This window comes from Scyliorhinus torazame, chromosome 11 (genome assembly GCF_047496885.1).
Source record: "Scyliorhinus torazame isolate Kashiwa2021f chromosome 11, sScyTor2.1, whole genome shotgun sequence".
NCBI lineage: Eukaryota > Metazoa > Chordata > Chondrichthyes > Carcharhiniformes > Scyliorhinidae > Scyliorhinus > Scyliorhinus torazame.
Genome location: NC_092717.1, coordinates 110,597,550 through 110,621,208, shown reverse-complemented (window position 1 = coordinate 110,621,208; position 23,659 = coordinate 110,597,550). Strand labels below are relative to the sequence as shown.

Here is a 23,659-nt window from a genome sequence, read left to right as displayed (position 1 = left end):
ACAGTGACTGAGGGGAGCTCAGTGAAAAGGAGCAGGAATACTAAAAGAAATAAAACGGGAAGTGAAAACATTAATGGTAAGCGTGTTTGTAAAAGTGGCAGGTTGTTACATGAAGATATGGGTTCAACAACAAGGAAAATTAGGAGAAAGGTTAAGAGGAAATATAACTTAGGAGAGGTGTTAAGATTCAGAACAGAGGTAAAAAAGCCAACATAAGTGTACTTTACCTGAATGCTCGTAGTATTCGGAATAAGGTAAATGAGTTGATGGCGCAAATCATCGTGAATGACTATGATTTAGTGACCATTACTGAAACATGGTTAAAGGATGGTCACGACTGGGAGTTAAATATCCGAGGGTATCAAACCTTTCGGAAGGACAGAGTGGATGGTAAGGGAGGTGGTGTAGCTCTGTTATTTAAGGATGACATCCGGGCAACAGTAAGGGATGACATCGGTGCTATGGAGGATAAGGTTGAATCCATTTGGGTGGAAATCAGGAATAGTAAGGCGAAAAAGTCACTGATAGGAGTAATCTATAGGCCACCAAATAGTAACATTATGGTGGGGCAGGCAACAAACAAAGAAATAACTGATGCATGTAGAAATGGTACAGCAGTTATCATGGGGGATTTTAATCTACATGTCGATTGGTTTAACCAGGTCGGTCAAGGCAGCCTTGAGGAGGAGTTTATAGAATGTATCCGCGATAGTTTCCTAGAACAGTATGTAATGGAACCTACGAGGGAACAAGCGGTCCTAGATCTGGTCCTGTGTAATGAAACAGGATTGATTCAGGATCTCATAGTTAGGGATCCTCTCAGAAGGAGCGATCACAATATGGTGGAATTTAAAATACAGATGGAGGGTGAGAAGGTAAAATCAAGCACTAGTGTTTTGTGCTTAAACAAAGGAGATTACAATGGGATGAGAGAAGAACTAGCTAAGGTAGACTGGGAGCAAAGACTTTATGGTGAAACAGTTGAGGAACAGTGGAGAACCTTCCAAGTGATTTTTCACAGTGCTCAGCAAAGGTTTATACCAACAAAAAGGAAGGACGGTAAAAAGAGGGAAAATCGACCATGGGTATCTAGGGAAATAAGGGAGAGTATCAAATTGAAGGAAAAAACATACAAAGTAGCAAAGATCAGTGGGAGACTAGCGGACTGGGAAATCTTTAGGGGGCAACAGAAAGCTACTAAAAAAGCTATAAAGAAGAGTAAGATAGATTATGAGAGTAAACTTGCTCAGAATATAAAAACAGATAGTAAAAATTTCTACAAATACATAAAACAAAAGAGTGGCTAAGGTAAATATTGGTCCTTTAGAGGATGAGAAGGGAGATTTAATAATGGGAGATGAGGAAATGGCTGAGGAACTGAACAGGTTTTTTGGGTCGGTCTTCACAGTGGAAGACACAAATAACATGCCAGTGACTGATGGAAATGAGGCTATGACAGGTGAGGACCTTGAGAGGATTGTTATCACCAAGGAGGTAGTGATGGGCAAGCTAATGGGGCTAAAGATAGGCAAGTCTCCTGGACCTGATGGAATGCATCCCAGAGTGCTAAAAGAGATGGCTAGGGAAATTGCAAATGCACTAGTGATAATTTACCAAAATTCACTAGACTCTGGGGTGGTCCCGGCGGATTGGAAATTAGCAAACGTGACACCACTGTTTAAAAAAGGAGGTAGGCAGAAAGCGGGTAATTATAGGCCAGTGAGCTAAACTTCGGTAGTAGGGAAGATTCTGGAATCTATCATCAAGGAAGAAATAGTGAGGCATCTGGATGGAAATTGTCCCATTGGGCAGACGCAGCATGGGTTCATAAAGGGCAGGTCATGCCTAACTAATTTAGTGGAATTTTTTGAGGACATTAACAGTGCGGCAGATAACGGGGAGCCAATGGATGTGGTACATCTGGATTTCCAGAAAGCCTTTGACAAGTTGCCACACAAAAGGTTGCTGCATAAGATAAAGATGCATGGCATTAAGGGGAAAGTAGTAGCATGGATAGAGGATTGGTTAATTAATAGAAAGCAAAGAGTGGGGATTAATGGATGTTTCTCTGGTTGGCAATCAGTAGCTAGTGGTGTCCCTCAGGGATTAGTGTTGGGCCCACAACTGTTCACAATTTACATAAGATGATTTGGAGTTGGGGACCAAGGGCAATGTGTCCAAGTTTGCAGACGACACTAAGAGAAGTGGTAAAGCAAAAAGTGCAGAGGATACTGGAAGTGTGCCGAGGGATTTGGATAGGCTAAGTGAATGGGCTAGGGTCTGGCAGATGGAATACAATGTTGACAAATGTCAGGTTATCCATTTTGGTAGGAATAACAGCGAAAGGGATTATTATTTAAATGATAAAATGTTAAAACATGCTGCTGTGCAGAGAGACCTGGGTGTGCTAGTGCATGAAAGGCAAATGGAATTTTGTCCTTCATTGCTAGAGGGATGGAGTTTAAGACTAGGGAGGTTCTGCTGCAATTGTATAAGGTGTTAGTGAGGCCACACCTGGAGTATTGTGTTCAGTTTTGGTCTCCTTACTTGAGAAAGGACGTACTGGCACTGGAGGGTTTGCAGAGGAGATTCACTAGGTTAATCCCAGAGCTGAAGGGGTTGGATTACGAGGAGAGGTTGAATAGACTGGGACTGTACTCATTGGAATTTAGAAGGATGAGGGGGGATCTTATAGAAACATATAAGATTATGAAGGGAATAGATAGGATAGATGCGGGCAGGTTGTTTCCACTGGCGGGTGAAAGCAGAACTAGGGGGCATAGCCTCAAAATAAGGGGAAGTAGATTTAGGACTGAGTTTAGGAGGAACTTCTTCACCCAAAGGGTTGTGAATCTATGGAATTCCTTGCCCAGTGAAGCAGTAGAGGCTCCTTCATTAAATGTTTTTAAGATAAAGATAGATAGTTTTTTGAAGAATAAAGGGATTTTAGGTTATGGTGTTCGGGCCGGAAAGTGGAGCTGAGTCCACAAAAGATCAGCCATGATCTCATTGAATGGTGGAGTAGGCTCAAGGGGCCAGATGGCCTACTCCTTCTCCTAGTTCTTATGTTCTTATGCTCCCCAATCCTTTAACCAGCTCCTCCAGCCCAACCGGCACCCCCAAACCAGCCACCTCCTCCTCCTCCACCCTCAGGAACCTCAGCTGATCCAGGAATCGTCGCATCCACTCTTCCTCCGCTGGGGGCTCAGACCTGTACAGATCCCCATAGAAGTCCCGAAATACCTTGCTTATTCTCACCGCACTCCGCACCGTATTCCCCCCTCTATCCTTAACTCCACCAATCTCCCTCGCTGCCTCCCTCTTACGAAGCTGATGTGCCAGCATCCGACTCGCCTTCTCCCCATACTCATATGCCGCACCCTGCGCTTTCCTCCACTGTGCCTCTGCTTTCCCCGTCGTCAACAGGTCGAACTCCGTCTGGAGGTTCCGTCGCTCCCTGAGTACCCCCTCCTCGGGGGCCTCTGATTACCTCCTGTCCACCCTTAAAATCTCCCCCACCAACCTCTCCCTCTCCATCCCCTCCCTCTTCTCCCTGTGGGCCCTAATGGAGATTAGCTCTCCCCTGACCACCGCCTTCAGCGCCTCCCAGACTACCCCCACCTGCACCTCCCCGTTGTCGTTGGCCTCCAAATATCTTTCAATACACTCCCGCACCCGCTCGCACACCCCCTCATCCACCAATAGTCCCACATCAAGACGCCACAGCGGGCGCTGGTCCCTCTCCTCCCCAACTCCAGCTCCACCCAATGCGGGGCGTGGTCCGAGATGGCTATGGCCGAATATTCCCCCCCCCCCCCCCCCCCCCCCCCCCCCGATTATCAAGCTTCCTACCTCCAGATCCGGAATCCGACCCAGCATGCGTTTCATAAATCCGGCATCATCCCAATTCGGGGCATATAAGTTCACCAGTGCCACCTGCACCCCCTGCAACCTACCGCTCACCATCACATATCGACCTCCATTATCCACTACAATATTCAGTGCCTCAAACGACACCCGCTTCCCCACCAGTATTGCAACCCCTCTGTTCTTCGCGTCCAGCCCTGAATGAAAGACCTGCCGTACCCATCCCTTTCTCAGCCTAACCTGATCTGCCACCTTCAGATGTGTCTCCTGGAGCATAACCACGTCTGCCTTCAGTCCCTTTAAGTGCGCGAACACCCGTGCCCTCTTGACCGGCCCGTTCAGGCCCCTCACATTCCAAGTTACCAGCCGGATCGGGGGGCTATTTGCCGCCCCCCCCCCCTCCGCTGCCGACTAGCCATCTCCTTTTCTAGGCCAGCCACGTGCCCGCGCCTCCCGCACCCTCCAGTCCCCCAGGCGGCGGACACCCGCCCCGACTACACCTCCTACTTCCAGCTCCCCTTTGGCCAATGCAGCAGCAACCCTGTCCGCCCCCCCCCACCCCCGCTAGATCCACATCTAGCCACTTTGCTCCCCCCATGACACTCCCGTAAGTCAGCTGACTCCTGTTGACCCCAGCCTCTCCCACCATTCCATCGACCCCCCAGTGTGAGAATCTCCCATCCCCTTGGCAGTCCATGTGCGCTCCTCTCCAGCACCGCACTTCCCCCCGGCCCCACCCCCATCCTTCCCTAACGCGGGGAAAAGCCCACGCTTTCCTGAGCCGGCCCCGCCCCCTCTGGCGCAGCTCCTTTTTGCGGCCTCATCCCAACTCCCCATCCCTGGGCCTCCACTCCCCCTCTTCCTCCGTGGGGGCCTGCCCCTCCAACACCGATGCCCACACTCTCCCACAGCCCCCACATCAAATCCGTTCACCCATCCCCACCCAGCACTCAAACCAAAAGAACATTCCCCAAACGTAATACACACCGTGAACACAGTCAACATCCCCCCACGACAAACCCTCAATTTGAGTCCAACTTTTCAGTCTGTACAAAGTTCCATGCCTCATCGGGCATTTCAAAATAGTGGTGCCGATCTTAGAACGTGACCCACAATCGAGCTGGCTGCAGCATACCGAACTTCACCCCCTTCCGATGGAGCACCGCCTTAGCCCGGTTAAAGCCAGCTCTCTTCTTAGCCACCTCCGCACTCCTTACCTGGTAAATTCGGATCTCCGTGTTCTCCCACCTGCTGCTCCGCTCTTTTTTGGCCCATCTCAGGACACACTCTCTGTCCATAAAGCGGTGGAACCTCACCACTACAGCCCTTGGCGGCTCATTGGCTTTGGGTCTCCTTGCCAGGACCCGATGAGCCCCATCCAGCTCCAGGGGCCTCGGGAAAGCTCCCGCGCCCATCAGCGAATTGAGCATCGTGCTCATATATGCCCTGGCATCGGGCCCCTCCACTCCTTCAGGGAGACCCAGAATCCGAAGATTCTTCCTCCTCGACCTATTCTCCAGGTCCTCGAATTTTTCCGCCCACCTCTTGTGCAGCGCCTCGTGCGCCTCCACCTTCACCGCCAGGCCCAAGATCTCATCCTCGTTCTCTGAGGCTTTTTGCCGCACCTCCCGGATTGCCGCCTCTTGGGCCTTCTGGGTCTCCACAAGCTTCTCAATCGCCGCCTTCATTGGCGCCAGCATTTCTGTCTTCAGCTCCTCAAAGCAGCGTTTAAGAAACTCCTGCTGCTCCTGCGACCACTGCGCCCACGCTGCTTGGTCTCCACCCGCCGCCATCTTGCTTTTCCTCCCTCGCACTTTTCACTGCCCCAGGATCACTTTTTTAACCGCTCCACTCCTGGTCCAATCCATATAATGTCGGGGGGACCTTGCTGTCACCTTCCCACACTGGAAGCCGTCGAACAATTGCCGTTGGGGCCCCTCTGGAGAGCCCAAAAGCCCGTTCCCGGCGGGAGCTGCCGAACGTGTGACCTACCTAGGCATAGCCCCAACCGGACGTCCCACACTTCCAACCTATCCCTGTAACCCCACCTAACCTTTTAACCACTAAGGGCAATTTAGAATAGCCAATCCACCTAACCTGCAGATCTTTGGACTATGTGAGGAAACCGGAGCACCCGGAGGAAACCCACGCAGCCACGAGGAGAACGTGCAGACTCCGCACAGACAGTGATCCAAGCCGGGAATCAAACCTGGGACCCTGGAACTCTGAAGCAACTGTGCTAACCACTGTGCTACCGTGCTGCCCACTGATGATATGCGTACATGATGCAGGAAGCTGTTTTTTGATGAATTAGAGACAATGCAATTACTTTAAAATGGAAAGAGAAGATCATCATAGACTGTCAGTGTTATTTGCAACACAGTAGGTGCAATTGCAGAGTAGAAGTGAATCTCTGAAGAAAACTGTTGCTTTATTTTGCGTGCTTTTCGACAGAGTTTTGGATTAGAATGCTCTAAGCTTCAGTAAGAAATTAAGTGAATTCTACTGGGAAGAGCGACGCAAATCTTTTTAAAGATGAAGTTAAACAATTCATTCAATTTATCGATAATGATGAGCTCTGTGCTTTGAGATCATCAGCTTATCTGTATGAATTTGTACTTGATAGTTTGCAGGCAACCTTTCCAAATCTGGCAATCATTCTGAAAATATTTTTAACAATATCTGTCACAAATGCTTTCAGTGAAAGTTCTTTTTCTTTATTGAAAAAGATTTTTTTAAATTATTTGTGAAGTACAGTGAGTCAGGAAAATTTGACAGATTCAGCAATATTGGCGATTGAAAGTGTGCCTTTACAAGATTTTACCGACAATGATGCAATTGATGATTTCCTGAATAAAAAATATTGAAAAATGGCTATCTAAATTGTCATGCCAACAAGGGATGAGGCAAGAAAATCTTAAAAATCTGTCCATCTTCCATATTTTCATGTTTAAATTCTGTTTTCAAAATGGATCATTTCTGGTCTGATATAATGTTGCAGCTGGTATCACGCTGATATTTCTAACCACCATCGCTCTGAAGACTGGCCTTCAGAAAAGAATGGAATTCTGCAGATAGAGCCATTGATATTGAACTTGGACTCACAGGCCATTCCATTCACGTGAATCTACGGCAGTAACATTTTTGATTTTGTGAGAGGAAGTAAAGAAGTTAACTTTTGAAACTGAGTGAAACTCTGAAATATACTGAATGGCAGCCTATGCATTTGTTGACTGAAGTATTTGCTGCTACTCTGGATTGGATCATTCTGTTCTGCACTGGCCTGTGCTGCAATGATGTAATTGGCTGATTTTTCCATCTGCTTGCTCATCAGCAAGTTCTACGTTTTCTCGCCTCAAGATACACATCACAATATTGACCACCATTACTGCAATTCTGACAAGAGGTACACTTGGATACCAATTCAGCAATTACTGGCATGTTTTTACAAGTTAAACAGCGCTAAAGCAGTTTAGGAGTGATCAATTTGGTGATTTTTGTAGCTTGCGCCTTTGCGTTCTGTGGGGTGTGGATGGGCAGGGTTGGGAGTGGGGGGCTGTAATTGAGGAATGGGACATGATGTCACTGGGGGAGGAGAGTGACATCATTAAGAACACTATTCACGATGCTCTGTGCTGCTCTTGCTCATGTATTTGCTTTGATTGGCCCTTGTTCCGCACTGTAACCGATCATTATTTGTCGATATACTATTTGTCAATGTACCTTGTCGACCATTCTTTTTGTCTATAATGTACGTACTTTATGTACATTCCCTTGGCCGCTGAAAAATACTTTTCACTGTATTTCGGTACATGTGACAATAAATCAATCTATCAATCAATCATTAGGGGCGGTGCAAATGCAGGTGAGCAAGAGTTCCCATAAAGTTTAAGTCCGCTACTGCTCTCGAGAAACATGTCTGCTCTCACTGGCTCCACATCAGGTTAAATAAGAAAATATTTATTTTATCCTCTGGCATTCAGCAGTTCTGCTTAGGACTTCTGGTCAAGTTGCCAGCGAACAGGAAAAACAAATTTGAGCATCATAAATTCAGCAAAATACTAGTTAAATGGGGTCAAGGCTACATTTGGACAGTCGGCAGTGAATCCTAAAAAGAGCAAAGCGCAATATGGAGGCCGCTATGCCACCAGTGCAAGGCCTCTCCTCGAGATCCCTTGATATCCTTATCCAAACAAAAATTGATTTCCGTCTTCAAAATTTGCATTGATCAAGTGCCTCGAGACATTGGAGGAGTGAGCTTGAGACTTTCAACAACACTCGTGTGAAAAGATGCCTCCTGATTTCACTCCTCAATGGCCTAGCTTTAATTTAAAGATTATGCCATCTTCTTCTGGATTCCTCCCTCAGTGAAAATATTTCTTCTGTATTTGCCCTATTGAATCTCTGTCACTTTAAATATCTCAATAAGATTGGTATTAACTTTCTGAGTTCAAGGACTTCCAGTGGCGGCCATGGAGCAGGAAGTCGCGTATTTGGTAGCTCCCGCTCGCGACGGACCTTTTGGACCTTATCTCCTGACTTTTTCGGAATTTTCTTGGGAAAATCGGTGGCGGGTGAGATAATGAGGAGGAATCCCCACCAGTATATGGAGACATGGACCAGAAGTAGTCTTATAAGAAGAAATAGCCGAGCAAAGAAGGCGCGTGCAGAACCTACAGCACAGGAAAACATGGCTGAGGTGCAGGATCCTGGCTTGGAGGCCCAGTGGTCAATGGTACAGTTGGTGAAATTCATTCAGGAGAGTTTCACCAAGCAAAAGAAGGAAGGTTTAGACCCAGTCAAGGCATCATTCGATCGGGTGGAACAGGGGCTGGAAGCCCACGGACTGGCGATTCAGAAGGTGGAGGCGAAGCTGGTCAAGCACGGGGACCAGCTAACCGCGCTGGAGGCGGAGGTGGGCTGATGAGGGACCACCAGAAAAGGCTGCAGGAGAAGGTGGAGGACCTGGAGAATAGGTCCCGTAGACAGAACTTGAGGATTGTTGGTCTCCCGGAGGGCAGCGAGGGATCGGACGCAAGGGCATATGTGGTGAGAATGCTTGCAAAGTTAATGGGTGATGGGGCATTTGCTCGACCCTTGGAAGTGGACAGAGCGGATAGAGCGCTTGCGAGGAATCCGCGTGTGAATGAGCCGCCGAGGGTGATGGTGGTGCGAATGCACCGGTTCCTGGATAAGGAACAGATTTTGCGGTGGACCAAGCAGACACGGAGCTGCAAGTGGGAAAACAGCAAGCTGCGCATCTACCAGGACCTGGGTGCGGCCAAAAAAAGAGCGGAATTTAATAGAGTAAAATAGGCCCGCTTCAAGAAGGGGGTGAAGTTTGGAATGCTACATCCAGCTCGTTTGTGGGTCACCTATGCGGGTCAGGAGCATTATTTTGGATCGCCGAACAAGGAGATGGACATTGTCGAAGATAAAAGGTTGGCAGGTGACTGAAGACACTGAACTGTGGGGTGATAATGCTATATCCATTCTGTAAAATTTATTTTCATTTTGAACTGTACCTGGCGTGCATTCTGTATCGATTTTTGGGCCGTTGCTCAGTTCTGTAAGTCAACTTGGTTCTTGTAGGGGGATGTTGGGTGGATTCTTTTTCTTCTGTGTGTTTGTTGGGGACTGTGCTGGTTTGAATATGTATGTTCGAGCGGGTGGGGGAGGGAGAACAATAATGGGTAGGATGTTTGGCACCATGGGCTAGCTGGGCAGGCTAGCTCACTAAAGCGCAGTGGTGGGGCGAGCAGGTGATAAGTTTGTTGAGGGGAGGTTGGGATTGTTGCTGCCGAGACTGCCCCTATGTCGTTTATTTCCAGATAGTTCTGGATGAAGTCCCTCACACGCCCGCACATCCCCTCGTCCGCTAACAGTCCTACGTCCAATCTCCATTGCGGGCGCTGACCACCCTCCCTGCTCACCCGTAGATCCAGCCAGTGTGGGGTGTGGTCCGACATAGCAATCGCCGAATACTCAGTATCCACCACCCCCGCCAGTAAAGCCCCGTTCAAGATAAAAAAATTGATACGGGAGTATACTTTGTGGACATGGGAAGGACATTACACCAACCCATATATATGGGACACAACCACATGATCTTACCCTTTCCAGTGGAGACAGTCAGTGAGTACAGACACAGGGTTGATTCAATATTACACCCACCACGTGGATTGAAGCAGACTGGTTAGTCAGTCTGAGTAGCTATAGTAGGATTAACAGTAGTGGCGAACCCGAGTAGGAGAAGTGCAAATAGTTTAATAAACGTGTTGAAGTTATCTCCACGTCTGAACCTTGCTTTGTCAAGTGCACCACAAGGAAGTCGCTTATGCTGTGCCTAGAGCATAACAAGACAGATGCCAAACTGTTGGCTAAAATCTTGACCTCAAGGATAGAAGATTATGTCCCGGAGGTGATAGGGATGACCAGACGGGATTTGTACAGGGCAGCAGCTAACGGCTAACGTTAGAAGGCTCTTAAATGTGATCATGCTGCCCTCAGAGGGAAGGGAGGTGGAGGTAATAATAATAATCGCTTATTGTCACAAGTAGGCATCAATGAAGTTACTGTGAAAGTCCCTAGTCGCCACATTCCGGCGCCTGCTTGTGGAGGCCGGTACGGGAATTGAACCCGTGCTGCTGGCCTTGTTCTACATTACAAGCCAGCTGTTTAGCCCACTGTGCTAATTAGTGGTCGCGATGGATGCAGATAAGGCCTTCGACTGGGTGGAGTGGAACTATTTGTTGGAGGTGTTAGGGCGGTTCAGGTTTGGGCGAGGCTTCATTGATTGGGTTCGGTTGTTGTACCAGGCACCGGTGGCGAGTGTACGAACAAATCGGCTGATGTCGGACTATTTTAACCTGCACCAAGGGACGAGGCAAGGATGTCCCCTCTCCCATTACTGTTTGCTTTGGCCATAGAGCCACTGGGGATGGCGCTAAGAGTATCAAGGGACTGAGCGGCTAAAACCCCGCCAGTGAAGAAAGTGTTGCTGGAGCGTAGTCAGGGGGGATGGTGGGTTGGCATTGTCGAACGTTAGCAACTATTACTGGGCGGCCAACATAGCCATGATTAGGAAGTGGGGGGTGGGGGTCAGTGTGGGAGCGAGTGGAGGCGGCATCGTATAAGGACACAAGTCTGGGGGCATTGATAACGGCACCTCCGCCGTTCTTGTTGGCCTGATACTCCACAAGCCCGGTGGTAGTGATGGCCCTGAGAGTCTGGGGGCAGTGGAGGGTGCATATGAAAGTGGAGGGAGCATCGGTCTGGGCTCCAATTTGTAACAATCATCGGTTTGTTCCGGGAAGGCTAGATGGGGGGTTTCGGAGGTGGCAGAGAGCAGGGATCGAGAGGATGGGAGATTTATTCATAGATGGGAGCTTTCCCTGTTTGGAGGATTTAAGGAGAAATTTGAATTGCCGCGAGGGAATGCGTTTAGACATCTGCAGACATGGGATTTTTTGGAAAGGCAGGTTTCAACCTTTCCGCTCATACCACCACGAGGGATACAGAACAGGGTGGTTTCCAGAACGGGGGTGGGAGAGGGGAAGGTCTCGGATATCTATGAAGAACTCATGGAGTCGGAGGCAACTCGGATAGAGGACCTAAAGTGCAAATCGGAATAGGAGCTGGGGGGGCGGGGGGGAGATAGAGGCGGGTCTGTGGGTGGATGCTTTGAGCAGAGTCAACACGTCCTCATCATGTGTCAGGCTCAGCCTGATACAATTTAAGGTCGTCTATCGGGCACACATGACGGTGGCCCGGATGAGCAAGGTTTTTGGGATAGAGGACAGGTGTGCGGGAGGGCCAGCAAACTATGTCCATATGGTCTGGGCATGTCCGAAGCGTAGGGGATTCTGGCAGGGATTTGCAGATGCCATGTCCAGGGTGGTGCCGAGTTCAGAGGTGCCGATTTTTGGAGTGTTGGAAGATCCAGGAGTCCAGGGAGCGAGAGAGGCTGACGTCTTGGCATTTGCCTCCTTGGTAGCCCAGAGACGGATATTGTTAGGGTGGAGGGACTCAAAGCCCCCCAAATCAGAGATCTGGGTTAACAACATGGCCGGGCTTCTCAGACTTGAGAAAATTAAGTTTGCCTTAAGAGGGTTATTGCTAGGAGGTAGCAGCTGTTTGTCGACTTCTTCAGGGAAAACTGTCAGCAGAGGCAATAAGAAAATAGGGGGGGGGGGGGAGTTAGGGATGGAGATGGTTTATGCACTCTGTTTATATTTGTACTGTTTACTGTTATTATTATAAAATTATAAATACCTTAATAAAATGTTTTACCAAAAAAAACTTTTTGAGTTCAAGTGATTGCAAATCAAATTTATGCAAACTGTGCTAGGAGTTGATGTCTAAATCCTAAAGTTAAAAACTATTTCCTTTCTCATTATTTGGCATGTTAACTATCATAAACATTTACAGAATATAAATAGAACTGAAAAACTTCAATAAATATTTTTTCTTCTAATTATGCACATCACTATAATTTAAGACAAATTATTTTCTATGTAAAATAGAAGGTGCCTTACTGCTCTCTACTAGGAAGCTAGGTTTGTCAACTTGGAAAATGTAATCGATGCTAACGATGTGTCATTTTAATCTTGGAAAGTACCTTGTGATCTGGTCGCTGTAAATGTGTCTCGGGGGTGGAAGCGGAAAGCATTTGATTCCAGTAGTCGCATGGGGTATGAGCAACTCGAGCAGTATAATAATGATGTATGTGACGCATATACAATTTATTGGAAATCCCCTTGTTCTCCCAGTACCCAGTTTGAAGTTTGCACTTTTAATTACTTGGATTCAAATTTTAGATAGATTGGTTTTCCCTTGTTACCTGGACCATCGAGTTGAAGGTTTTGGGGATTTTTTTTTCACCTGCAATTGAAAAATATTCCATAATAAAGTTGTACACGATGTTTATAATCTGTCTTTATTTGAACTGAAATTTCTGAATCAAAGTTCAAAGAACAGCACATACTCTTCAAAGAACAGCACATACTCTATTAGTCTGCCTAGTACCACTATCATATTATTACAATGCACAGTGCCTTTTATCTTGGATGAAACACATCTGAAGTGACCCTACCTTTTCAAAGAGAATCCATAAAAGCCAAAAGCATTTATGGTGATATGCATCACTGTAAGTACACAAGGGGTTCATGTAAATACACGTAGACTAGATAAACACTAGAGGGAGCACCCGAGACATCATGACACACAGACATTCAACCAATAGGCCAGTAAGATAGGACACGACCAATGGGCAGTCACGATACACACAGAGGTGACACTACCACAGGGGGACATTACACCAACCTATATATAAGGACACAGCACATATGATCTTCCTCTTTCCAGTGGAGACAATTAGTGAGTACAGAGAGGGTTGATTGAAGCACATCACACCCACCACGTGGATTGTAGCAGACTGGTTAGTTCGTCTGAGTAGCTTTAGCAGGATTAACAGGAGAGTCGAATCCAATGAGGAGAATTGTTAATAGTTTAATAAATGTGTTAAAGCTATCTCCAAGTCTGAATCTTCCTTTGTCAGAGTGTACATCAAGGAAGCAGCTTATGCTACATCAAGAGCATAACAAAACATGATACCTAGGAGTGACCTGTTGAAACCCTATAGTTCAACTCAACAAATTTGTGACAACCAGCAACAGCACCCAGGCAAGATCATCGAGATTCGGGTTCCACAGCAGCTCAGGTGCCACGGCAATCGCAGTGCAAACTGGCGTGCATTCAGGCAAAGGTTTGAGATCTTCCTGGTAGCAGCCGACCTACAAGTCGTGGCCGATGCTGAAAAGACAGAGCATCTGTTCACCATCGCGGGTGCAAGAGCAGAAGAAATCTTCAAAACATTCAAGTTCTCCAAACGGCAAGACAAGAGTGAATTCCAGACAGTCCTGGACAGGTTTGAACGATACTGCGAGGAAAAGACAAAAAAAACAACAGAAAATGTAAAAGAGGTGCCAATACTAACCACGAGGCCGGGGTGGGTGAGCAGCGAACGACAATTTTGATTGGTGGCCATCTTGGAAAAGGTGCCACACATGCGCAGTTGAGAGAAATGCGCAAAGTAAAGGAACAACGATCTGAGCATGCGCAATCGCTTCCTACGCTCTACGTCACAAGAGTCGTGACATCAGAGGCCCCGGACCACGCCCACTTAAAGGGGAAATGTCCCAAAACAAGAAACAAAATTTTTTAAGCCTCAAAACAAGATTCTTTCACCTGGAACAGCAGCACAATGCCTGAACTTCGACCATTAGCTGAAAGTAACCTCCGCAGAACCCTGTAACAAGCAGTTAGCACTGCCCAAAGAGATGATACAGTCCTTGAAGACTACGACTCAGACGATGATTTCATCATTGGAGATGGCGACCCCAGTACCAAATCCGAACCGCACCGAGATGTGTTCTACAGTGAAGAATCCAATCTTCAGCCCAGCATATATGACATCCTGACGCGCGAGTGCAGGATTATGCTGCGGCCTGACACCAAGAGACAGAGAGCGGTACAAGCCCACAGAGAGCGGCCTGCTGCCACACACAGAGTGTTCCACGCACCGCAAAGGGTCCCCGGCCCCACACAGAGAGTGGTCCACGCACCGCGAAGGATCCCAGCCTCCACACAGAAACCGATGAAAGACTCCACAGCGAGACAACTGCACGTCTCCACACAGAAAGTGACTCCAGTGACACAAACCTCCACAGCGAGCTCGTGGACAGCCTCCATGATAGAAGCAACGCAATACTCCAGTGCGCAGTCTTTGCATGAACAAGAAGTGACTCGAGTGACACAAGCCTCCACAGCGATCTCGTGGACAGCCTCCACGATAGAAGCAACGCAAGACTCCAGAGCGCAGTCCTTGCATGAACAAGCAGTGATGACAGTCTCCACAGCAAGACCAATGCACGATTCCACACCAGGAACGCTGCAAGACTCCACAGAGAGAGTGACACAAGCCTCCACAGTGAGCTCGTGGACGGACTCCACGATGGAAGGAACGCAAGACACCAGAGAGCCGTCCTTGCATGAACAAGACCTGAGGGTCTAGCAACCTCCTCTGAGCAGCCAGCAGCAGACAATGCAAGTCTGCCATGCTCAAGTGAACAACAGAAAGACTATGACAGTCTGCCACACTCAAGTGCACAGCAAGAAGACTGACAGTCTACCACGCTTAAGTGAACAGCAAGAAGACGATGACAGTCTACCACGCTCCAGTGAACAGCAAGAAGACTATGACAGTCTACCACGCTCACGTAAACAACAAAGCGACTATGACCCACTATATGTGCGACAAGTGACGACGGCATCCCACTTCCCATACCAGATGTGCAACGTGACAGACCTCAGCTAGTGTGTACAGAGGCACTCGACAATCACAGTGAGACTACTGGTGACTCCGGTGACACCATGTTAATTCAATCCTCATCCGCTCGAGCCTCTCCACAAGCAAATGCATTCCTGGATGTTTTGACTCCAGACGGGAAGCATCACGAAACTTCAGAAGATTCAAGTGAACCTGAAATGACTCCGGACGGGGAGCATCAAGAAACCTCAGCTGACTCAAGTGAACCTGAAATGACTCCGGATGGGGAGCATCAAGAACTCTCAGCTGGCTCAAGTGAACCGGCAATGACTCCGGACGGGGAGCGTCAAGAAGCCAAAATTGACTCGGGTGAAACAGACCACACTCCAGACGGGGAGCATCGACAAGCCAAAGCTGATTCAAGTAAGCTGAGCATCGACAAGCCAAAGCTGATTCAAGTAAGCCGGACATGACTCCAGACGGGGAGCGCCGCAAACTCAGTGACGGCACGCTCAAGGAAACAGCAGATGCCACAAAGGCCGCTGACACGAATAACTGTGTGAAGTACCACCATCAACATCACCAACTCACCAACCAAACAAGAAAGCCACTGGACCATATTAATTACTAAACTTTGGACTCATGCATATGATTTGGACTTATTGTGTAATCATCACTCATCATGATTTGTACATGTCATCTCTCATCTACCTATTTTGTTCAATTTTCTTTAACACTGTACAGAAATTATGTAATACGAAAAAAGGGAGGATGTGGTGATATGCATCACTGTAAGACAAGGGGTTAATGTAAATACACTTAGACTAGATAAACACTAGAGGGAGCACCAGAGACATCATGATACACAGACATTCAACCAATAGGCCAGTAAGATAGGACACACTCAATGGGCAGTCACGACACACACAGAGGTGACACTACTACAGGGGGGCATTACCCCAACCCATATATAAGGACACAGCACACATGATGTTCCTCTTTCCAGTGGAGACACTTAGTGAGTACAGAGAGGGTTGATTGAAGCACATCACACCCACCACGTGGATTGTAGCAGACTGGTTCGTCAGTCTGAGTAGCTATAGCAGGATTAACAGGAGAGTCGAATCCAAGTAGGAGAATTGTTAATAGTTTAATAAATGTGTTAAAGCGATCTCCAAGTCTGAACCTTCCTTTGCCAGAGTGCACATCAAGGAAGCAGCTTATGCTACAGCATTAAACTAATTTGCTTTGTTACATTTGTTTGATTGTAGAATGTGCTTTTCAACCACACAATAGGGAATATTATAAGATCACAGGCTCAGTCCCCAGTCCCCAGAATTAGCTGATATTAGATGAGGTAGCACCCGGAGCAAGGGATGGGAGAGTTAAAAACAACTACTCATTACCATAGTTCAATGATGTGTGGTGGAAAATGTATATCATGAACCTCAGAGTTACAACTTACAGTTGAACTATGATACCATTCCAGCCACATTTCTTTACTGTCTCGGTTGATAGGTGAACAGATAGATGGGAGAGATACCAGAAAAGTTGGACCCCAGTCTGAATGTCTTCAGAAGAAAGAAAATTTGAAAGAAATAGTGTTACATTAAAAGAAATTGATTTACAAAACTGTTTATAAGGCAAAGCTCCCATAAATGTTATATCATCGGTTTTGTAATAAAAACATTGAAGACAATGGAACAAAACTATTCACATAAAAGTTAAAAATACATAAATTCTGTGGCAGTTTTTTCACATCATGTAGGTAAAATAAAACTGATTGAAACATCACGCAGTGGGTTCAGAAATAATTGTTCTATTATTTTTAAAATAATATCTCCACTATTTCATCAATCTAAAGAAAGATTTAGAAATATATACACCTCAGAAGGATTCCATTCGGTTCATCTCACGTCTGCCAGTTGTAAAGGTGTGTAGGTGGGCGAGCCGGCATCTCCCCTGCTTAACCCTAAAGTCCAAACTGAACCCGTTGGGGTAGAGAAAATGTTCACGGCTCATAATTCAGCCCAGTATTTTTTTAGCAGCTTATTGTACCAGTAGTAACTTACAAGCATTAGTATCCTACTCCCTTCAAGTTAATCGATACTTACCAATGTGATTCGCTTAACCTCTGAACTGCAACCATGTATGCGGATGTTCAAAACCATCCATGGGAGCCACTGTCCCTGTCCCTAAATACATGCTTCTTAGAGTGGGAAAATCGCACCCGTGATAATGATTGCCACAGACCCCATCCAACTTTGATTGTACCTTCCTAAATCCTGCAACAATTCCACATCCTGGCTTTGTGAATAGTCCATTAATATCTGACGGTGTTTTGAGTGGAGGTTCTGGCTTACCAGCATCAGTAGATTGGTGAATAAGTTTCCCTCTAGGGAAACAGCGCACCCAGACATCCTGGAACCCTCAGCTTGTTCGCTTGCAAGTACTATTCACAATTATAAAGTTGGCCACAGGAGTTCAATGGCAAATCATTTAAATCTTGTACAGGTGCATATAATTGTGCAGTCTGATGGCCTCTGCCACCTCTTGAGTAGTATATTCAAGAAGTTACTTCATTGTGTCCGTGTTTTGTTTCACGTCAACGTTTTTTTTAAGTTCAGTTGTAACACCCTGCGGAATTCTGGGAGGCAAAACCGGGCCAACTTCAGAAAATTGCCCATCACAAATGGACTTTTTCTTTGCAGTACCATCTCTGCTTGTTAAAGAGCTAGCTACAAGAGCTATCTCACCGTCAAGCTCTTGACTGTAACTCCATAGGTTCTAGCACCTCAAGTGCATATCTAAGTGTTTTTTAAATGCAATAAGGGGTTTTGCCTCTACATTCTTTCACACTGAATTCCAGGCCTCCAACAACCTCTAAGTGAAAAGGTTACTTGACAACTTCCCCCAATCCCTCTACCATTTACTTTAAAGGACCATGGTTATTGACTCGCTGCTAATGGAAATAGGTCCTTCCCACTATACCAAAGCACCTCATAATTTTGCACACCTAATTAAATCTCCCCCACAATCTCCACACCAAAGAAAACAGCCCAACCGTTCTAACCATTCCTCATAGCTAGAATTCTCCACTCATGCTAATATTCTTTTGTATTTCCTCTGTATCCTCTCAAGCGTGATCACATTTTCCCTTTTATTATTCATTCATGGAATGTGTGCATTCCTTGTGAAGCCAGATTAGGTGTTCATCCTTGGGTGCCATCGAGAAAATGGTTTTTGAATTGCTGCAGTGCATTTTATATATGGTACACAGTGCTACTACTTTGCATTGGTGGTGGAGGGAGTGAATGTTTAAGGTGGTGGATGGGGTACCAATCAAAAAGATTGCTTTGTCCTGCATGGTGTTGGGCTTTTTGCGCATGAGAGCCACAAATGAAGTGTATTCCATCGCACTGCTGACCTGTGCCTTGCAGATGCTGAACAGGATTTGGCAAGTTACTCGCTGCAGAATTCCCAGTGTCTCTGACTTGCTGTTGTAGTCACAAAATGCAGTATAGTTCAGTAATGCAGTGACCAAAACTCTACGCAGTACTTCAGCTGCAGTCTAACTCATGTTTTAAACAATAACCTTGCATGACACCCCTGTTCCATAGACATTGGTCAACAACTGAAAGTACCTTGTGGCGTTCTTGACCACCTTTTCTACATATTTTATCTTCAAGGGCACTTCAAGGTACCTAGTTCCTCTAATCTTCTCAGAATCTTACCATTTATCATGTAATCACTTGTTTTATTAGCTCGACCCAAATGCATAACCGCTCACTTCTCTGGGTTGAATTTCATTTCCCATTTTTCTGTTTTCTCACGGGTTCATTGATATCTTCCTGCAAGCTAAAGACTTTTTTCCTGCGATCATCCACATGACCAATTTTTGTATCATCTGCAAACCGCTTAATCATACTTTCTACTTTTAAGATTGAATCATTCAATTAAACTATGCAATATGAATAACAAGAGATTTGTAGTAAGCCCGTGGAACGCCACAGGAAACACCATCGACCATTATCCTTTGCTTCCTCAATAAATTCAATAAAGTTAGTCAGCAAATCCAAGCTGACTGTTCTTGATTAATCCTTTCTAAGTGATGAATTATACAGTGTCTCAATTTTTCCCCCAAAATTTTTCTCACCACCGCACTCATTCTTTTCTGCAGTCTGTCGGGATTGAGGAGTTGGGTTTGGTAGGTTCTGTGATGGCTGATGAGTCCAATGCATGATTAAAAGACTGTACTACATGCAGGACCGGTGGTGCTTGAATGGACAGGTAGATGAGTTGTTTGGAAGTTTATGCACAGGGCAGCACAATAGCACAAGTGGATAGTACTGTGGCTTCACAGTGCCAGGGTCCCAGGATCGATTCCCCGCTGGGTCACTGTCTGTGCGGAGTCTGCACGTTCTACCCGTGACTGCGTGGGTTTCCTCCGGGTGCTCCAGTTTCCTCCCACAGTCCAAAGACGTGCACGTTAGGTGGATTGGCCATGATAACTTGCCCTTAGTGACCAAAAAGGTTAGGAGGGGTTATTGAGTTATGGGGGTAGGGTGGAAGTGAGTATGTTCTAAACAGTGATTGGTTATAGTGCGGAACAAGGGGCCAAACAAAGCAAATACATGAGCAAAAGCAGCATAGGGCATGATGAATAGTGTTCTTACAGGGAACAGATCAGTCCGAGGGAGAGTCATTGAGGAGTCTTGTAGCTGTGGAGAAGAAGCTATTCCTATGTCTGGATGTGTGGATCTTCAGACTTCTGTACCTTCTGCCTGATGGGAGGGTCTGGAAGAAGGCAATGCCTGGGTGGGAGGGGTCTCTGATAATGCTGTCTGCCTTCCTGAGGCAGTTATAGTTCTTTTTTGGCTCACTCCCTGGCACTTGCATTCCTTTGAAATCTGGCCAATATCCTGCTGGTTCACACCTGAACTCCTTCATATCTGGGGCGCGATTCTCCGACCCCCCACCGGGTTGGAGAATCACCAGGGGCCGGCGTGAATCCCGCCACACTGGTCGGTGGAAATCGCGCCGGTCGGCGGGCCCACCCCCGGTGATTCTCCAGTCCGCGATGGGCCGAAGTCCCGCCGCTGTCAACCCACGCCAGCCGGCGTGGATTGAACCACCTTTCGAACAGCGGGACAAGGCGGCGCGGGCGGGCTCCGGGGTCCTGTGGGGGGCGCGGGGTGATCTGGCCCCGGGTGTTGCCCCCACCGTGGCGTGGCCCGCGATCGGGGCCCACCGATCCGCGGGCGGGCCTGTGCCGTGGGGGCACTCTTTTCCTTCCGCCTTCACCATGGTCTTCACTATGGCGGAGGCGGAAGAGACCTCCACTGCGCATGCGCGGGGATGCCGTGAGCGGCCGCTGACGCTCCCACGCATGCGTCGCATGGCAAAGTCATTTCCGCGCCAGCTGGCGGGGCGCCAAAGGCCTTTCCCGCCAGCCGGCGGGGCGGAAATCAATCCGGCGCGGGCCTAGCCCCTCAAGGTGAGGGCTCGGCCCCTCAAGATGCGGAGAATTCCGCACCTTTGGGGCGGCGCGATGCCGGACTGATTCGCGCCGTTTTTGGCGCCAGTCAGCGGACATCGCACCAACTGCGGAGTATCCCGCCCCTGGTCTCCTTTCCTCTATGCTCTCTGATTTCACTCTTGTAAACTTTATCACCTTTTTGCATAAAATGTTATTAAATTATTAGTAAAATGGTATCAGTAACTGTAATGGAAGCCATGAAAATAAATGTATAAAATATTTTCATAACCGCATTGTATTTTAAAAATCAATAACACTGAGTATAATTATGGAATTGAATGCTATTCTTTTTTTAAAAATAAATTTAGAGTACTCAATTCATTTTTCCAATTAAGGGGCAATTTATCGTGGCCAATCCACCTGGCCTGCACATCTTTGGGTTGTGGGGGCGAAACCCAGGCAACACGGGGATTGAATGCTATTCTAATGAAGAAACTAAAATGTGTTGTGTTGAATATTTCTGCAGGAGTAAACGCTCACTAAAAATCAATGAAATTTTTTTCAGAAGAAAATGGCTTAAACTATGGATTTTCTGAGTTTTATAATGATATCTACAGGGTTAGCAGAATGATTGTAGGGACAAGAGATTTTAGCTGCATTGCCAGTTTGGAGAGGCTAGGGTTTTCTCCTTGGAGCAAAGGGGATTGAAGGGAGATTTAATCGGGGTGTACAAGATGATGGCAGGTTAGACAAAGTAGTCAAAGGAAAGCGGTTTCATCAGCTGATGGTGCAAGGACTGAGGACATAGATTTAAGATTTTGGGTAAGAGATAGGGAGGAAATGGATGGAGAAGTCTTTTATGCTATGAGTGTTAATGATCTAATGAACTTTTCGCTGATGAGGATAGTGGAAACAGAGACTATCAATGGTTTCAAAAGGAAATTGGATGGCACTTGAGGATAAGACATTGGCTGCTTTATGGGAATAAATCGGGAAATGGGATTTATTAGATTGCTCTGCAGAGAAACAGCCTGGACTCAGTTGGCCGAATGGCCTCCTCCGTGCCACTATCGCTATGATTGTGTAATCTATGCACTTGCTGTTACACTGTGTGTAGTAGTGTAATAGCGTATTAATTGCAGAATGTATCTACCAATACTCCAATTTTTTTTTTCAGAGGTGAAGATACGAGTATTCCTGGCTCTCCTTGAAAACACAGGTATTGCCAGAACTCCTTAAAATGAAACAAGTTCTTTGAGAGGTGGTATGCATCTTACTAGGGTAATGCAGAGCATGCATTCGGCTGTAAATTGTCTTTTTATACATGCTGAAGCTAAGGAATATCCTGTTCAGAGTAATTTAATGTTCCTTCATTGTCAGTGTAGCAGTGTGTACAGGTCAGGGTCTAACCCATAAGACATAGGAGCGGAATGTCCATCGAGTCTGCTCTGCCAGTTTTCTTCACCATTCCATCATGGCTGATGTTTCTCATTCCGATTCTCCTGCCTTCTCCCCATAACCCCTGATCCCCTTATTAATCAAGAACTTGTATACCTCTGTCGTGAAGACACTCAGTGACTTGGCCTCCACAGCCTTCTACGGCAAAGAGTTCCACAGATTCACCACTCTCTGGCTGAGGAAATTACTCCTTATCTCAGTTTTAAAGGATCATCTCTTCAGTCTGAGGCTGTGCCCTTGGGTTCTAGTTTCTCCTACTGGTGGAAATATCCCCTTCATGTCCACTCTATCCAGGCCGCTCAGTATTCTGTAAGTTTCAATGAGTTCCCCTCCTCATTCTTCTAAACTCCATCGAGTACAGACCCAGAGTTCTCAATCGCTCCTCAAATGAGAAGTCCTTCATTCCGGGGATCATTCTTGCGAACCTCCTCTGGGCCCGCTCCAAGACCAGCACATCCTTCCTGAGATACAGGGCCCAAAACTGCTCACAATATTCCAAATGGGGTCTGACTAGAGCGTTATACAGCCTCAACAGTACATCCCTGCTCTTGTATTCTAGCCCTCTCGACATGAATGCTAACGTTGCATTTGCCTTCCTAACTGCCAACTGAACCTGCATGTTAACCTTAGAGAATCCTGAACTAGGACTCCTGAGTCCCTTTGTGCTTTCGATTCCCGAAGCCTTTTCCCATTTAGAAAATAGTCTATGCCTCTATTCCTCCTACCAAAGTGCACAACCTCATACTTTTCTACATTATATTCCATCTGCCACATCTTTGCTCACTCTCCTAACCTACCCAGGTTCTTCTGTAGCCTCCCTGCTTCCTCAATTCTATCATCTGCAAATTAGCAACAATGCCTTCTTCCAGATAATTAATGTTTGTCATGAATAGCTGTGGTCCCAACACTGACCCCTGAGGAACACCACTACTCGTCAGCTGCTATCCTGATTTTCCAATTAAGAGGCAATTTAGCGTGGCCAATCCATCTACCCTGCACATCTTTGGGTTGTGGGGGCGAAACCCATGCAAACACTGGAAGAATGTGCAAACTCCACACGGACAGTGACCCAGGGTTGGGTTCGAACCTGGGACCTTGGCGACGTGAGGCAGCCGTGCTAACCACTGTGCCACCGTGCTGCCCTAAAAACTGTAGCACTTCTGATAGATTATTGAAATATTATCTTAGTTGAATAAATTTCTGGGATTTACAGATAAATTAATTCTTGTCTGCAATTTTTGGAAATTTACTTACAAAAACAGAATGTATCACTGAGCAAAGGGACAGTAATAATAGTCTGATTGCCAATTGTACTGCAGCTACTGCATCAACATGTAAGTCACAGTGATACAAAAACTGCAGAATAGTTGGGGAGTGTCATTGTTGTTTTGACATTTTATTGAATTATGGAGGTCTCGTATTACTTGTGCTTGATACTGGCAATTCTTGTAAAGCCATCTTTAAAAAAATTAATCAAAGAAAGGTTCTCAGTGTTCCACTGAACTCTGCTTCATAAGTTCAAAATT

At 46.6% G+C, this 23,659-nt stretch overlaps 1 protein-coding gene across 2 annotated transcripts in view; it reads left to right on the top strand.

Moving 5' to 3' along the window:
- The window catches only part of prex2 (phosphatidylinositol-3,4,5-trisphosphate-dependent Rac exchange factor 2), an 825,781-nt gene that overhangs the window by 630,458 nt on the left and 171,664 nt on the right, over positions 1–23,659 (top strand). The window contains exon 31 of one of the 2 annotated variants that reach the window (XM_072467617.1): positions 21,853–21,894. The exons of the other annotated variant lie outside the window; for it this stretch is intronic. Coding sequence (XP_072323718.1) covers positions 21,853–21,894 — 42 coding nt within the window. The remainder of the gene's footprint in view (positions 1–21,852; positions 21,895–23,659) is intronic. 2 annotated transcript variants of the gene reach the window in all.